The 17,958-nt window shown below is 46.8% G+C and overlaps 2 protein-coding genes and 1 long non-coding RNA gene across 3 annotated transcripts; all 3 read left to right on the top strand.

The window, feature by feature from the left end:
• The first annotated feature begins 2,548 nt into the window (after window positions 1-2,548).
• LOC117190806 lies at window positions 2,549-3,619 on the top strand. Its single transcript, XR_004473845.1, has 2 exons — window positions 2,549-3,518; window positions 3,579-3,619. It is a non-coding gene; the product is annotated as an uncharacterized LOC117190806 (long non-coding RNA).
• Window positions 3,620-4,154: 535 nt separating this feature from the next.
• On the top strand, window positions 4,155-4,893 carry LOC117191643. The gene is made up of 2 exons (XM_033396451.1): window positions 4,155-4,611; window positions 4,672-4,893. Exons 1-2 carry the CDS (start codon window positions 4,408-4,410, stop codon window positions 4,891-4,893), a joined length of 426 nt encoding a protein of 141 aa, XP_033252342.1. The 5' UTR covers window positions 4,155-4,407.
• Window positions 4,894-10,566: 5,673 nt separating this feature from the next.
• On the top strand, window positions 10,567-11,172 carry LOC117190700. Its single transcript, XM_033395764.1, has 2 exons — window positions 10,567-11,008; window positions 11,075-11,172. The coding sequence occupies exons 1-2, from the start codon at window positions 10,646-10,648 to the stop codon at window positions 11,105-11,107; spliced, it is 396 nt and encodes a 131-aa protein (XP_033251655.1). The 5' UTR covers window positions 10,567-10,645; the 3' UTR covers window positions 11,108-11,172.
• Window positions 11,173-17,958: the final 6,786 nt, after the last annotated feature.

Raw genomic sequence — 17,958 nt, forward strand, 5'->3', positions numbered from 1 at the left:
GGTTGGGTTGCGTATGGAAAATGTCGCGGAGAATCAGGACCCATGAGTAATGTAAAGGCCGTACATCTGGTTAAACACAATAACGAGCACATTGAACAGTTGGTGCGAGACTACATCACGAATTCGGAAATGGATGTGCGGATTGTGAAAAACCACGTAGAAGGTCGAGAAACTGAGAGATCGAACCGATTGCTATCAACCACGACAAAACGTATTGGTGACCGTTTTGAAACGGGATTACTATGGAAAGTGGATGACGTCGTCTTGCCTGACAGCAAGAAAATGGCAATAAAGAGACAATTGTCTTTGGAAAGAAAATTTATACATGATCCAGAGTACTACAAAAAATACTGCGATCTTATGGAAGCATACGAAGAAAAGTCATACATTCGGCATATCACAAGCAATGAACTGGAAGTGGACAAGAAAAAAGAATGGTTCCTGCCTCATTTTGGGGTCTTAAATCCTAACAAGCCCGGCAAGTTGAGAATTGTTTTCGACGCGGCTGCAGAAGTCGATGGATTGTCGTTAAACTCCATGCTCATGACTGGCCCCGACGGGTATCAATCCCTAACGGACATTCTTATGAGGTTCAGACAGAAACCGATTGGAGTCTGTGCTGACATAGCAGAAATGTTCCACCAAGTCATAATACGAAAGGAGGATCGATGTGCCCAACGCATACTATGGAGGAAGAATCCAGGCGACGAGATGAAGGAGTATGAAATGCAGGTCATGACCTTTGGAGCCAAATGTTCACCGGCCTCTGCTCAATATGTGAAAAATAGAAACGCACTTGAATTTAAGGAATCGTATCCAGATGCGGTGAATGCCATTATTAAAAACCATTATGTGGACGATTTGGTGCATTGTTTTTCATCCGAAGAATCGGCTGTGAGAGTCGTGAAGGAGATAGTTGACATTCACAAAAAGGGAGGATTCGAACTGAGAAAGTTTGTGTCCAATTCGAAATTCTTCAACAAGGTTTTTGGTAACGAACAAGTAGCTGAACCCATAACTCTTGATAGGGATGAATCTTCGAATTATCAAAAGGTCCTGGGAATGTACTGCTGTACACGCAGCGACGAATTTGGGTTCTCTCTTTCGTTTAACAAAATTGACGCATCAATCTTTTCAGAATCAAGAATACCGTCTAAGCGAGAAGTATTGCGAGTGGTTATGTCTGTGTTTGACCCATTTGGAATTCTAGCCGAATATTCCCTGATCGCTAAACTGCTTCTGCAGTCAATATGGCAAAAGCGAACAGAGTGGGACCAGCCAATTGAGGGCGACGATATAAAGCAATGGAAATGTTGGTTGCGCAGCCTAAGCCAAGCATGCAAGATAAGGATACCCCGATGTTACGCTGAAGAGTTCTTTGGGGAACCAATTGAACTACACATATTTTGCGATGAGTGAGTCAGCTTATGCAGCAGTTGGATACTGGCGCATACGTACGAAATCTAAATGGAAGTCCGCATTTATAATGGGAAAGACCAAGTGTGCCCCAATGAAACTATCGACCATACCCATGCTCGAGCTACAGGCGGCAGTGCTAGGAACTCGTCTCAGGAAATGTATTCTTGAGGGTCACGAGTGTCAACCCCAAATGTGTCCACATGTGGTCCGACTCCAAGACTGTCTTAGCATGGATCACAGAAAATAAAGGCCATATGTAGGACACAGAATTGACGAGATACTTGAAGCCACAAGGTTGGAAGATTGGCATTGGGTGCCTACTAAGGATAACCCGGCAGACTTTGGCACCAAACTCAGATCTGGAACTCGAGAAACCTCCTGGTTGAGAGGCCCTCAATTCCTTCAAGAGGACGCAAGTCAATGGAATCTAGGAACTTCAGACGTTGGTGACACGGAACTGGAACTAAGAAGCAAGTTTACGTTATCAATCAATGAGATGTCTTCAGATGGATCTGTCAATATCGTATTCAGGGAGTTGCTGGAAAGGTTCTCTTCATTTACAAGGCGGATGCGAGTTGTCGCTTGGGTCTACAGGATGTGTGATCGTAAGATCAAACGAAAAGTCTACCTTGATGTAGCTGAAATTGAAGAAGCTGTACTCATAGTGATCCGCAATGTACAGGATGTTGCATTTCATGATGAGCGGGTGGCGCTATTGACTGGACAGTCCATCGAAAAGAACAGCAAGCTGTGGAAGTTGTCTCCGATCATAGACGGAAGAGGAGTGATCCGCATGAATGGGCGTATTAATAACGCATGTTCGGTTGGAGAAGAAACCAGGCGTCCAATATTAATGCCCCAAGGGCATCACGTTACAAAATTGATCGTGCGACATTATCACGAGCTATGGAAACACCAGAATGAAAACACAATTATAGCAGAAATACGCAGAAAGTACTACATACCACACTGCCGACAGGAGGTTCGCCGTGCAGCTAGAAATTGTATGACTTGTAAAATCCAGAGAGCTTCACCAAAAATGCCATTAATGGGACAACTTCCTAAGGACAGACTCTCTCCGTACGTACGCTTATTCTCATATGTTGGAATCTACTATATGGGACCGTTTCTGGTTGTAAGAGGAAGGCCTGGATAGAAGAAACGCTGGATATGCATATTTACATGCCTTACGCGGAAGACCAGTAAGAATCCGATCTGACAATGGTACCATTTTGGTGGGAGCTGAGCGTGAATTGAAAAGAGAATTACAGGACCTCGATCACATTAGAATAGCGAACGAGCTGTCAACCAAGCAGATCGAATGGCTGTTTAATTGCCCGCTAAGCCCCCATGCAGGTGGGTGCTGGGAAAGATTGGTACGCAGTGTGAAGAGGGCCATAGGACACGCGCTGCATGACAAAAACCTGAAAGAAGACATACTGTATAGCCTAATGTGTAACGCTGAAAACATAGTAAATTCCAGACCGCTTACACACATTGCTCTGGATAACCCCACAGACGATCCGATAACCCCTAATCACTTTCTTTTAGGCTCTCCCAATTCTAGCCAGACACCACATCCACAAGAGGAGAAGTACCAGCCAACTCGAAAGGAATGGCGCATCGCTCAGCAGATCTCACACTCATTTTGGAACAAGTGGCTCAATGAGTACCTACCAGACTTGTGCAGACGTACAAAGTGGCATCACCCAGTGCCACCACTCGCTGAAATGGACATTGTTCTTATCTGTGATAAGAACCTTCATCGATCTCAATGGAAAAAGGGAGTTATTCTAGCAGTCACGCCTGGACGCGACGGACAGGTTCGCTCAGCCACTGTAAAGACGACGGCTGGAGTTCTACACCGCCCAACCTGTATGCTGGAAAAGCTAGACATATTGTGAATCACGAGCGTGCTTGATTCACGGTGGTGGGGATGTTGTCGAGAAAAATTAGCTTATATATACTTAGTTTTAAGCAAGGGCACAGATACCCTACGTAAAGAAAAAAGAGAGAAGAAAAATGGCCACACTATGAAAAGACAAGAAGGTCACATTAGTTTGAGCAGTCGAAGAAAGAGCGGGGAGAAAAGACGAAGCGTGCGTAGATATATTACCTACATATAAGAATAAAATGTATTAACCTCCTTTTGCAAATAGGAAATAAAACGCAACCAACGCCTAAGTACCTATGAAGATAAGCGATTGTGTTTTATCCGCAATTCTCACGTTCCTGGACTCAACAATATATTTATAAAACAGAATTGGGTGTATGTATGAATATATGAACACTTACCAATTTCATATGGAGGTAATGGAAATTGCTCCCATCCATATTAAAGGCCGCGATAACCAGAACTTTCCATTTTCTGTGCCAACCCCAACCCCATATGAAACTCGTCCGGACTCGTAAACAAATGAAGGTTATACAGCATGCTCACTTCGCCAGAATTCAATTCTGCAGAGCGACTCTCTGTCCTCGGACAGCGTGCGGACGTAGGGCGAAATGAATTGGTCCATGACGACGGTTGGATTTTTCTGGGTACAGAAGGCTTAAGTGTTGAGGATTTACTGCAAATAATTTGCAGTTCTGCTCTATATATGCATACATGTATATTCTTTGCTATGAAAGAACAGTTAGCACAACATTTATTCGGACACCCCGTCTATTTCCACATTCTTTTCAAATAATTTGAAAACAATTTAATTTTAACAAACAAATTTTATTCCATTATGTTACTAATACTAATTTTAAACATAAAACCAAAAAAAAAAACCTTTTTTGTCATATCAAAATAAACATAAAAGTATAAAAAAGGCACAACAATTATTCGGACACATTGTAGTTTGTACGAAAATCCTCTTAATACAATCTTGTCCGCTTTTTGGCAGACACACATACAATGAAAGCCTCAGTATTGCTTTTTTAAACGACGCCGAAACGACGAGCTATGGCCGACTTCAGTGCTGTTTACGATATTCGTGTGAAATGACCAATAATTTTAATTACTATTATTGTTGCAAGCACGCACCGTCGCACCACCCTACACCGGGAAGCGATGAAATGAGTGCTCCGCAGATCCGTGCTCCCCAACAAGTGCCCGGCGGAGGATACGCCAGACGAATGATGGAGTTATGGACATCCATTGTGGAAACTGAGGAGCAGCAAAAGAAACAAGAACTGTTCGACAAAGTAAGCAGTCACTAATAATCTCCTTTAATTAGACTTTCAAATCAATTTTCATCCCATCAGGGTCCACTAACTGTTGAAGCGTCACCTCCGCAGACATGCAAAATTCAGATGCATCAAACATCCTCGCCCGCCTTGAAAGTTCCGAACAAAATCGGTGCAAGAACTCCACTGGGCAAGATCATTTCGATTACTCCAAGAACCCAGCAGCCGGAGCTCGGAGCTCCGAGTCTATTAATGGTGACTACCCGTATTGTCCAGGCCCAGAACACACCGTGCAGGTAGGTTAGGTTAGGTTAGGTTAAGGCGGTAGCCGGGAGGGGGGGATAAGAGCCTCCCGCCCCAAGCTCACTTGGACCTATAAAAGGTCCGTTGTGTTGCCGCATGGGCATGTGCCCCTTCGCGTTGCCCGAACCTTGAGATCATACTACTGCAGGTTAAGGGCAGTCCCATCCGGTGGCTTGGATGTATTTGGACAAGGTCCCTGGTTTGATTACGGACAGGTCCGAAATGTCCGTGAGGAAAGCGGCCCCGAGAATTCGAAGACGACGATTTCCAAGGGCTGGGCAGTGGCAGAAGAAGTGGGGGACCGATTCCTCCTCCTCCTCGTCGCGACAACTCCTGCAGAAGTCGTTATGAGGGATTGACAGTCTAGAGGCGTGAGTGCCGATCTGCCAGTGTCCCGTAATGGCTCTAGTAACTGCAGAGCACTGTGCTCTGCTGAGTTTATACAGCTCTGCTGAGCGCTTCTTCGATCGATATGGCCATATCAATCTTGAGACTTTACAGGAAACGGTTTGCTGCCATCTCCTATTGGCATTTTGCTCGAACAATTCGTGCGTTAGGAGCCTGCACGTAGCCAAGGGCATCGCTACTTGCTCCCTCTCCGGTAGGAGAGGAATCGTAGTACCCTGCCTGGCTAGCTCGTCGGCGGCGTCATTCCCCTCGATGTCCCTGTGGCCGGGGACCCATATAAGGAAGAGATCTAACTGCTCTGCGATCTCGTGCAGAGACCTGCGGCAGTCATTTACAGTCGCTGAGTTCGACGATATTGAGCCTAGAGCTTTGATAGCTGCTTGGCTGTCCGAGAAGACGCACACTAAGTGCGTATCTAGAAGTAATTTGGAGACGATCGAAATGGCCTCCTTGATGGCTTCAACCTCCGCTTGGAACACACTACAGTGATCCGGGAGCCTGAAGTAATGACTGATGTTCAGCTCGCTGCAGTAGACTCCGCCTCCCACGCGGCCGTCTAGCTTTGAGCCATCAGTGTAGAAGTGGACCGCATTTGCAGGTCCTGGTTCGCCCATCTCCCAGTCCTCCCTAGATGGGATTGATACCTGGAAGGGCGTCGAGAGGTGATCACTGGGGATACAGTAATCTGTCCTCTCTGGTAATTGCGGGAGTCTCATCAGGATTCCCGAGTGCCCAACCGCGGATGCTTTCCACAGTCTGGCTTCTCTCATTCTGAGGGCGGAAAGTGTTGCCACCTTCTTTCCCATGAGATCCACAGGGAGGAGGTCCAGCACAGTATCCAGGGCTTCCCCTGGAGTAGTGCGTAGCCCGCCAGTTATGCATAGCTCTGCCATGCGTTGAACTCTGCTGAGTTTATTGAGGCATGTCCTTCTGTCCAAGGCTGGCCACCATACCACCACTCCATAGAGCATGATTGGTCGTATGATGGCGGTGTAGAGCCACCGAACTATATAGGGGGTCATTCCCCATTTTAGTCCGATGGCTTTCCTGCAAGTATAGAGGGCCACTGTGGCCTTCTTTACTCTATCCTCTATGCTCAATTTCCAATCGAGCTTTCTATCGAGGATTAGGCCAAGATACTTGGCGTTGTTGCTGAAGACTAGCGTTTCCCCACATAGTCTTGGGGGAATCAGTACCGGAACTTTGTACTTCCTAGTGAAAAGCACCAGTTCCGTTTTAGACGGGTTGACGCCTAACCCGCATTTGTCTGCCCATTTCGACATTTTCGTTGAGAGTACTTGTCATGCATTCACACAATGTCTGCGGAAATTTTCCGGAGAATGCTATGGCAACATCGTCCGCGTACGCCACCACACGGCAGCCACCCCCCTCTATCTCCCGCAGCAGTGTGTTCACTGCCACGTTCCATAGGAGGGGCGAGAGGACTCCGCCCTGCGGTGTGCCTCTGCTGACAAATCTGGTACACGTTGACGTCCCCAGTGATGCCTCAACCGTCCTGCATTGTAGCATCTGATCGATCAGGCTCACCGTCCTGGAGTCAACGCCCAGATCCGTCAGTGCGCCCGTGATGGCGGTCGGAAGGATGTTGTTAAAGGCGCCTTCTATGTCGAGGAAGGCTACTAGGGTGTACTCCTTAAAATTAAGGGATGCTTCGATGATCGATGTGATCGAGTGTAGGGCCGTTTCGGTGGATCTTCCCTTCCGATAGGCATGCTGGGAGTCTGAGATCAGACTGGACGGAATGCACGCCGTTAGATGCAGCCCCAGGAGCCGCTCCATCGCCTTTAGAAGAAAAGACGATAGACTTATGGGTCTGAAATCCTTTGGGGCAGTGTGCGAGGGCTTGCCTGCCTTGGGTATGAATACGACTTTGGTCTGAAGCCAGGTGTCAGGAATGCACCCGTGGAAGAAGATTCCCTCGTAAATTATTTTGAGCCAGTTAATGGCTTTATGTCCCGCGTGAATCAGTTGGGCAGGGAAAATGCCGTCTGGCCCCGCGGACTTGTAGGGTTTAAAGCTTCTGATCGCCCAGGAAATGTTCTCCTGGCTTAGCAGTCTCAAGATGGCATTTGAGGCGACAGAAGGAGGCGCGAGGTAGTGGGTATTTAGGAGAAGATTTAGCGACTCCTCGCTGGACGTAGTCCACGACTGGTCGGTGTTCTTCAAGTAGCCCAGGGTGGGTGTTGTCTTCGAGAGAACTCTGCGCAAGCGTGAGGCTTCTGAGTTACTCTCGATTTCGCTGCAGAACTTACGCCAGGAGGCGCGTTTGGCTTTTCTAAGTTCTTTGTTGTAGGTTGACAGACTGGCCTTGTATTCGGCCCAGTTTTGCTCAACGTTTTCAGCCTTAGCTTTATTGAAGAGTCTCCGGGAGGCTTTCCGGAGTTCACCCAGTTTCGGATTCCACCATTCAGGTTTCTTCCGGCCTCTGTTCTTGCCAGAGGGGCATGCTTTGTCGAGCGCCTTATTGCAGGCGTCGGTAAAGATCTTAAGAAGACGAGTCGTGGCCTCCGTGGAGAACTCCTCCTCAGATGGGGGCTCAGGGAGAACACGACAGAGGTAATCAGAGTACCGAGTCCAGTTTGTCCGCCTGATGTTTCGGAATCGGACTGGCTTCGGTACTGAGAAGGAGAAGACAGTTTCCACGTACCTGTGGTCCGAGAAGGAGTGCTCTTCCAGGACCCTCCAGGATACAATGTTACGCTGTATCTCATGAGAGGCAAGCGTGAGGTCCAGGACTTCCTTGCGGTTTTTAATGATAAAGGTGGGATCACTACCCCGGTTTAGTAAGACCATCTGAGTGGTCAGTAAGTAACTGAAAAGGTACTCACCCCTTTCGTTTGTGTCAGTGCTTCCCCACTGACAGTGATGTGCATTGGCATCGCACCCCACAATTAGGCCGATGTCCTTGGCCGAGCAGTCTGCGATTAGAGCCCGGAGAGGCGCGTGTGGAGGGGGGTCTGGTTGTTCATGCCCCATGTATGCGGAGCAGATCCTCAGTGAGCGCTCCTGGCCTTCGAGGCTCACTGCGGTGTGGTCTTCATTGCTGAAATTTGGGAGCAAAAATAGGTGCAACTCTCTTTTTGCAAGAATGCAGGTACGAATTTTACCTGCGGTTTCAGCTACATATAGCTTGTAGTCAGAAGTCCTCAGACCGGAGACCCTGTTTCCGAGGATCCAGGGCTCCTGAATGAGGACTATGTCGGCTCCACCCTTGGCCAGGTGGAGCAGTAGAGCAGCGCATGCTGCCTTACAATGGTGGAGGTTTATCTGCAGGAGCGTCAACGACATTCCTGAGGCTCGCCTCCACCATTGTTACTTCTAGATCGCTGTCAGGGGACTCCGGCTCCTCCCCGACAACGATGTGGCTGAGACCTCTGGCTAGGTCGCTCTCGTCGAACGCGTAGTCGTCCAAGATATCGTCCGACATCATGGACGCCGCATCCGACGCCGGGTTGTCTTCCTCGCACGAGGCCCCCTCTTTTGGGATCTCCGGCAGCTCCGGGTCTGGCTCGACCTCCGCTTGCCTGCCCTTGCGATCGGACTTGTAAGTGGATATGGTGACCTTCTTGTAGCCATAATCCACTACACCGTCCGACTTTGCGAGGAGATCAATGGATTCCTCATTTAGGACGAGGATAATCTGGCGCCTCTGCCCTTGGATATCCTCCACCTTTGCCACCTTCCAATCGGCTGTAGGAAGGTGGGGGTTGCAGACCTGCAGTAACCTGAGGATCTTCTCAGGCTCTGCAGGCTTAGCCGAGACCCACGCTCTGGCTCTGGGGCGACTAGGGACATCTTCCCACTTCACGGCCTCCAGTTTCGCCCCTGGATAGACCTCTTTTAGGGCCGCCACCGCCTTCATGTAGAGAGCCGCAGAGCGAGCGTCTTGGCAGGCGATGGCTTTCACCTTGCCTTGATGCCACCCTGCGTCCTCACACTTTGGAGGTGGTCCGCCGTTCTCCTCCAGTTCCAGTAGGAACCGGTCCTGGAGCTCGTTCTCCACCAGGTGCCACTTATCGCGAGGGACATGGCCGTCCTCGGCGCCCCTGTCCAGGACACCGATCAGGGTCCTGCCCCTCGCCACCTCAGCGAACGACCGGTTCGTGAGGTGGGTCTTCACCCGCTTGGCTTGCTGGGCTTGGCCTGGCTGATTTGCGGGGTCCTCCGCTGAGCGTTGCCGCTTGTTGGCGGCCTTGGCTGCGCCCTTTCCGGCTTTGGCTGGCTGGAACAGTGGAAGGATTGAGCAGGCCCACAGCCTCTGCTCCTTTCCTTCGGCTGACGCCTTGAAGTTCGTTGGACAGGATGAAAGCCGCTCGGCTCCTGTCCTGGTACGACGGCTTTCCACCCCGTGGTGCAGAGACGCTGCCCGCCGGGGCTCCCATGGGTTCTTCGTTCCCGGTGCGCTTACCAGCCGCGATTACGCTCTGCTTGGCAGCCACCCCGGTATCCGCTTCGCCCTTGGAGCCACCCGACTTGGAAGGACCCGATTGGCTTTTCGGGCCCCCCTCGCTGCGGCTGCTGCCTGAAGACGGTGGACCGATTCAGTCTCCTTCCCCGTCTTCTTTGGACCCGGTTTCCCAGGCGCTGGTGCAGAGGGATTGGCTTGTCCCTCCGGTACTTTAAGAGGAGTACCGAGCTCCTTTGCGGTGTTTTTATTTGGTATTTTTGATATGTTTGGCATTTTTGTTCCCACGAGTAGGCGGGAAGGGGTTGGTCACCCCAGGCATAGCCCGCTTGCCCCGGGAAGCCTGATTTAAACTGGAGGTCGGCAGGTATCCAGAGTCCGCATATTAGCGACCGGGCACCCCCCCGGCCATGCATCCCTCGGCATATAACAGTGTCACCTTGGATTGGGGTAATTTCACTGAGAGTTTTCTTCTCTCCACCCGACTACCATTCGCCAGCATCCTAGCAGAGACATGACCGTGCTAGGACCTGTTTCCAGCCGCCCTCACGGGGAGAGTATAGTCGCACTTCCACCGGTGTGCACAGTTACGGCGGGTGACGGTTCGCTCGCAACCCTCTGTGTCCTAGGGGGGGGGGTGTAAGACGCAGACCGCACCGGGTATTACTAACCGGAGCGGCTGCGCCTGCGCCGAGTTCACAGTTGTGCGAGCCGACCCGTCATCCGTTTGTCCCCCTGTAGCACCCAATGGCTGACGGCCTGCAGGTAGGTTACCCATCAAAGAATTCCTCTAGAGGAATTAATTAACACTCCTCTCTGCTCTTGCAGGTGCCCTGTCCGTCCCCGGCCTCTGACCGTTCTGCCACTCCCGTTCGGATCGAGGAACATGATGTTCTTCTCAAGGCCTCCGTAGACATGGTTCTGGGGTACGCTGATGGCCCCAATGACGCTAATGCCATCATTTCTCCTGTCCCACAACTCGGGGGCTTAGGCCGACAGACAATGCCGGGAATACTCAACATTTTCAATGCAAACGAAGACGTCCGATCACAGTGGCAAAAGCTGAGACGTGGCTCTGCAAAACTGAAATTCAGGCAAAGAGGTCGCATTGCGGACATAGTTATTGATTACTTTCAAACTATGAACATCGAATTGAACCGCCAACGCTGCAAGCTCCTTGCCGAGGAGATCGTGACACGACTCGAGCACGAGGAAAGTAAAGATTGGACTAATAAAGGCGGAGTCATTTACGAACGGATGCGAACTCGGAAACGTACCGTAAGTTTCTGTAGGAATACAAAATAAAATGAATATATATTTATTTGTCTCCTTTTTTTTTTGCAGATCATAAGGAAGAAAGAAAGGATGGAAACATAACAAATATGTTAATTTATCGATGTGAAGTTTCTTTTAGTAATTTTTATTTCCTTTTTGAAGTTTCCTTAATAAAAATAATATATATTGTTCCAGTCCCACCTGAACGATAGGTGGCCAGGGCTGAGGGCGACGCGCCATCTAGCGGAAGTCCAGGGAGGCTCGATGGTGTATGGGGACATCGGGGGAGCTGGAGCCGTCACTGGGGATATAAGGAAGAGAATAGGATTAGTTATATGTATTAGTAAGGGAAAAAGGGATAAATAGGAGTGAAAATATTAGAAAACGGGGATTGGATTATAGAAATCGTGGAGCGTGGACGGAGTAACGTCGAAATTGGAAATTTTGTGCTTAAAACAGAAAGTTTGAACCGGCAAGGAATATAGCCACCAGAACCGGGCCAGAAGGTTTCCTGGAGAGGGACACTGGAGTTCGAGAAAGTCGACTGCAGAGAAGAAGACTGCCCAACGGAACCTGAGTGAGTTCGTTCCAGTTGCGCGTGTGTGAGCCAAGTAGCGCGGGACGTGTGAAGGGGGAGGGTGAAAGAGAACGATTTAGCTGCCAGGGCGATTCTAGCCACACCGCACGATCGTTGCATCGCCTTCCAGTGCGTGCCACACGTTTGGTCTCATTCACCAGGTAACAACTCCGAAACCCTATTCACACACACACACACGCGCACACGTATACTCGGACCTATATAAATTTAGGGCTGACCGGCCACGGCCAGCGATCGCCCACATCGTTTGAATTTAAAGAAAAAAAAACATAATCCGCACTCCAAACACCGTTCCACATTAAATGTTATTTTGTTCCGTGTGTTTTCCTTTATTTAGTAATTAGTATTAGCTTAAACCGTTTAACGTACATTGAAAAAAAATATGTAAAACACCAACACCTTTCACGAACCTAAATCTGCGATCAGCTGTTCAGTGCCAGAAGATTAGCCCTTAGTGGGTGACGCGGGGGTCCCATCAGTCCACCGTATTTGGTCGAGCGATTTGTGAAAAAAATATTGTTTATTGTTTATGTCCCGGGGACCCTTAACAAGAGCTCTTGGTAGGTTAAGTCTCCGTAGGGGCCCGAGTTAAATTAACTCCCGTAAAAATGGATCCAGTCAACTACACATATTCCATTACGTATGGGTGAGGGTATCCCTGTTGGTTGAACGAAATTTCAGCAGTTATTTCCTTGTTTGCCTTTATGTCGAACGTTTTGGTGTTTCTTAGTGGTTAGTTATAATTTTGAGTATAGCTATTTATTAATGAGAAAGATAAAATTGTCAATTTACGATTATTAAAGCTTGGATATATATTGAAGCATGATGCATTAAATTTAAAATAGAGGGAGGACGCGTGGCGTAAGCCATGGATTAGGCCAGCCGTTACCGTTCCAGCAGAGGGTGGCCAAAATGAACGTTGTGTTTGGTCACAGGTAGGGCGGGCGCGCGAAGTGATAACACCCAAGCTTCACCCACTTGATAGCCGTCTGTTTATGATTTTCTTTGTTGTTGTTAGTTTGTTGTTAGTTTTGATGTCCCGAGAAGTAGTATGTCTCCTTTTTTGTCTACATTTGGCGGGCAAGGGGAACTACCCAGCCCTGGGGTCGACAGCTAGCCGGCATTGCCCTCTGGGAAACAAGCCAAGTGTAACAATATAGAATATCCATTTTTTGACATGCCGTTTTGATCAGGCACGATCAGGAATTCGATCACGAATTAGTATTAGAATTAGTAATGTATTAACTAACATGTATTATGTAGTCTACATGTCCACATTTATACACGGTTTCTACATTGGTGTTGTATAATAATGATAAATAATAAATAAAACACTATAAACTAGTGCTTAACACGTTTACGTACACGCGGTAAAATTCACCACGATAGAAACGGTGGCAATTTCGATAAGCAAATTCGATACAAATTTAAATGTTGAATTGAAGACGTCAATCTTTCTCGACTTTTCTCGTCCTTTCTCGTCGTGACCTGGAGCCGCCTGGCCGCACCGATCCTCCAGCTTCTTCAGCCGATTCATCAGCTCGAGCAGCCGCTGATCACGCTCCATGATCTCGTGCCGCGCACTCTCGTACTGGACCTTCAGCGTGGCCAGCTGATGCTGCAGCTCGTCGCTGATGCGATGGGATTCGTCGGCCGCCCGCTTGGCCTGCTGCTGCGTGAAGGCCACCGAGGCAGTGCACCCATTGATGTCCTTGCCACAGCCAATACCAGCTTCCGAAGATGACGATGGCCAATGGACGGACTGCAGTCCAGTCGAGGACCACTACTGGATGGAGCAGGCCAGCAGCCTGTCCGAGAGCGACTGCCCGTACGGCGCTTACTAAATCCACGCTCAACCTAGACGAACAAGCCACTAAAATAAAAAGACATAAATTTCACGCAACTACGAAAAGTGGTCAAAACGCACAATAAACACTCAACTGCCACAACAAAAACAAAAAAAAAACAAAAAAAAAACAAAATCCATCTGACCAGGCCGAGCAAGGTTCCAAAATTCTCTCAGCTTATTAAAAAAAAACCAAAAGAACAAAATTCCAAAATGTCGAGGCGCTGACGATGACAGCGTGACTACGGGTAGGTGGACGGCTCCAATGTGACGGCACGACAGCTGCAGCAGTCGGTCCAACAGGCGCCCGCAGCCAACCCTAGCCAATCCAGCGTCAGTGTGGTGCTGACTACGTCCGTCCAGAGTCCGTCCGTTCAGACAACGCTCCCCGTGACCAGTTCCCCACAGCTGGGAAGCATTGTGCAGAAGCTGACCAACCATACTGCTGCCGTGTGATGATAATGCCACTTTTCAGCACAATTTTTTAAATTTGCAATAATAGATCATAACATCAAATTCGAAAATGCAGCGTTGTTTGCCGCATGGAATTCCGAGAATGGTAAAACATGCAAGGAAAATGCGGTACTCAAATTTTTGAAAACGACGCTTAATGCAGATATATCAGATAAAATTAATACAGCCCGTGATGATACCAGCAAGAAAATTTGTTATCGTTTGACAACAAAATGAAAAAAATGTAGGTCACATATTTCAAAAAAAGTCGCAGAGCACGAAGAAGGCAGGCTGCCAATCTTGTTGTTTCAGAGGGAAGAAAAATTAATTTGTTGATTTACGCGGCAATCATGGCCGCACGAAAGCGAGGCAAATACGACCTCGATTTTGTTCTAAAACTTATATCTTTATGCCCAGAGAAGGCCAAATTAGTTCACAAGGCTGTACAGGACGAAGTTTTTGTACCGCCGCTGTCCTGTACGTATGCAAACATATGAAAAAGAAATCATTAAAAAAAAAATGTCAAACTGGTATCGCGCCCTAGAAAAACATTTCAAAACCTCTGTAGAAGGTATATCCCTAACGGAACTCAATAGCATAGCTTTTGAAGAAAACGGAAAACACATTGGGGAAATTATTCTTAGTGTAATTGAGGTATCTTTAAGGGGGAAGTGCAGGAAAATCCTTTATTTTATGTAACCAAATTAGAAATGGACGAAAAATGAATGATTAAGATGTTAGTAAATATTTTGTAGTAGTTAGCGCATAATAATAATAATAGCAATAAATACATATGTATGTTCCTTCTTTAATTATGTTATATATTATATCTATTGTGACGACGCTACGGCCGGAAAGAGTCTCGTGGTTCAAGAATAAGGCGTGGATTAAGCGGCAACAAGAAATAGGGTTGATTTATTGTTGTTAAAAGGTACAGAGCTTCCCAGTGGACCAAAGAGCGATAGTAAAACGGAACTATCATAAAATGTCCGGAAACGGACTTAGAAATGATAAAAATCCGGGAGCGATGAGTGAAGTTTCACAAAAAACCGCGCAGACGGACTCAGAAAAGAGCATTTACAGGACGAAAACCGTGCGACGACCAAAGTCCCGCAAAACTATCACAAACGGACTTAAAAACGGGCACAATACGCAAGAAACGCCGGATCACGTAATAGAACATGAACGAAAATGTCAAACTGCCCGGCACAACGCCGCCGTTTTTTCGTTTTGTGTTATTTTGTGATTAAAAACCGCAGCAGAAGGACGTAAACGGGGAGTTAAATCGTAAAAATAGTGAAAAAAAGGAAAAATCGGTAAGTAAATTATTATTTATTTAATAGTATAGTATAGTGCACAAAATTTGAGTTTGGGAGAAGTATAAGACCCCAAAAAGACAACAATCTACACATTCTGTGCATATATTTTTTTCTAGCCATCTTCTTGTGCATCAGGCAACCTGCGTCAACGAATATAACATTTTTCGCTGGAACTGACTTCGCGCACCATTTTTATACCCGATACTCAAAATGAGTATTGGGGTATATTAGATTTGTGGTAAAGTGGATGTGTGTAACGTCCAGAAGGAATCGTTTCCGACCCCATAAAGTATATATATTCTTGATCAGCATCAATAGCCGAGTCCATTGAGCCGGGTCAAGGGGGTGTGGCGAAATTTTGACACAAAACGGTCAAGGTCCGATATCACAGGAGTGTGGATACCAAATTTGGTTGCTCTAGCTCTTATAGGTTCTGAGATCCTTGAACTCATATTTTGCAATTGGCAAAACCGACCATGAAACCTGTGTGTTAGAGAGAGACACAGCGAGAAAGAATGAAATTGTTTTTTTGATTCTGGCTATAATAATTATACTATCTGGTTCAGGTTTTGCACTCTAGAAGATATAGCCATCCTCTACGATTCTGCGTTTAGTTTTCTCGTATCTTTGAATTTGTGGATGCCACAGATTTTCGCCCTTTGTGGTGGCGGAAGCGGGCGGGGCAAAGTTTTAAAATATACTTGTAGCAGTGACATATCACAGAAGTCCGGATATAAAACGTCGTTGCCCTAGCTTTAATAGTCTTTGAGCACTATGCGCTGATAGGGACGGACAGACGGACAGAGAGACCCGGCTCAATGGACTCGGCTATTGATGCTGATCAAGAATATATATACTTTATGGGGTCGGAAACGATTCCTTCTGGACGTTACACACATCCATTTTAACCACAAATCTAATATACCCCAATACTCATTTTGAGTATCGGGTATAAAAAGCAACACATATTTTTGCAAATCGTTGCTTTGCTGGCTGGCTCTTGATGTCGCGGCGGTAGCCGTACGTCAGACCCGAAGCTCATGGGACGCAATATTCTGTTTTCGATGTGCGACATGTTCGTTCTATGAACTGGCACAATACTGTATGGTTAGTGATATGACCATTGGGCGTTAATCATCTTACTATTAAGACAACTTCCGGTGGTATTGAACTGTTTTCTCATCGGCACGGATCCAGATTCAAACTGGTTCCTGGAGATCATTTGCACAATTCATTCTTTCAAATGACATTGTTCTAAGCAACAGAAAAAGTTCACAATAAGAGCAAATGGATTCGCGGGTCAGCTAGTAATATTTATATTATTTATCACAAGCATGTGCATCGACATTATCATCCATTGATGGCTCTATTCTTGCGCGTCGAATATTGTCTTGATCTGAAACTCTACGTTGAGCTCGAAGATTTCTTCAGCCCAGACAGCAACGCCATCGGAAACCTACACATGCAAACGAATATACAAAACGGGCAGAAGTCGATCTACATGTGCCAGAGCGAGAGGGAAGAAAGACAGAGGCTCGGAATGAACGCCGCCTCAGCCGACTGAAGCAGCGCTGCGCTGCTTCAACGTTGCCGCCGCCTATAAGGAATATGAATATAAACCTCCGACTCTCGACTTCTCCTCGGAGCGCACTTAAGCCTCCGCAACTAACCGACCTAGTCCAAAACAGACCGGACGAGCACATACTAACCCAGTGGACCAAAACTTCGCAAACGATATCGAAAACGAGAGTTAAGCGAAGCTCAGCCGTGTAAAACTATCGAATTAAGATCTGAAAACGATAAGAAAATGAATCACTAGTCGCTCAGTTTGTGGCAGTGAAAGTTTCATTTTCGATAGCTCAAAAACGGATCTTTTGCGAGCCTTTTATGATATCTTTTACTGGACTTTTGCGTGCCGTTTATGATATCTTTTGCGAGACTTTTGCGAGCCGTTTATGATATCTTTTGCGAGCCTTTTATGATATCTTTTGCGAGCCGAAAGTAATATGAAATGGGACGCACATTTTTTTTTTGTTTTTTATAATTTTTAATTTAATTTAAATTAATTTTAATTTTTAGTTTTGGTGGTACATAAATAGATTACAAAATTATATTAGTGAATTAAATTTAATTTGTTTTTGCCCCTTCGACACTCTGTCCTGGGCGTACTGGAAGAATTTTTACGTGATTCGGTCGAAATCGGCGTCCTCTAACGAAAATCTTTCATTAAATCGCGCTGTAAAAAAATAATCATTCTTATTATATTACAATATACATATTAATTTGAAAATAATACTTACTACGGATGGCTAGAGTAACCCGCAAGCCCCTAATGCACTTTTTTGCCTCTGTGCCCCTCCAAGAGCACTGTCGTGCGACCTCGTCGGACACAATTGAACGCCAAGAACTCCGAATCCATTTGTCAAATGCTTTCTTGCCCGACATCATTAACTCTGCGATCTGTACAGAATTATATTTGAATATATTTTTCAAATTTAGCTCGTTTCACTCAAAACACTTACCACATTTTTGAAGAAACTTTCTTCATGCAATTTATGCTCAAAATGGTCTAATTCTTGAATTGTTGTGAGCGGTTGGCTAGGCAGAACTTCTTTATGTTTGCGGATCTCTCCACAAACCTTCGCCTTAATGGAGCCAATTTCGGAACGAAGAGCCACCATTTCCGCTGTGTTTCGGTCCATTTTTTAATCATGATGTCCAATTTTTTGTCCAGGTT

The sequence above is a fragment of the Drosophila miranda genome, assembly GCF_003369915.1.
Source record: "Drosophila miranda strain MSH22 chromosome Y unlocalized genomic scaffold, D.miranda_PacBio2.1 Contig_Y1_pilon, whole genome shotgun sequence".
Taxonomy (NCBI): Eukaryota; Metazoa; Arthropoda; class Insecta; order Diptera; family Drosophilidae; genus Drosophila; species Drosophila miranda.

Bases quoted from the DNA above. Each gene is read 5' to 3' on its own strand.
- LOC117191643 (XM_033396451.1), top strand. From the start codon at position 4,408: ATGACCAATAATTTTAATTACTATTATTGTTGCAAGCACGCACCGTCG. The intron at 4,612-4,671 runs GTAAGCAGTCAC...TCATCCCATCAG, and splicing joins AACAAGAACTGTTCGACAAA to GGTCCACTAACTGTTGAAGC.
- LOC117190700 (XM_033395764.1), top strand. From the start codon at position 10,646: ATGGTTCTGGGGTACGCTGATGGCCCCAATGACGCTAATGCCATCATT. The intron at 11,009-11,074 runs GTAAGTTTCTGT...TTTTTTTTGCAG, and splicing joins TGCGAACTCGGAAACGTACC to ATCATAAGGAAGAAAGAAAG.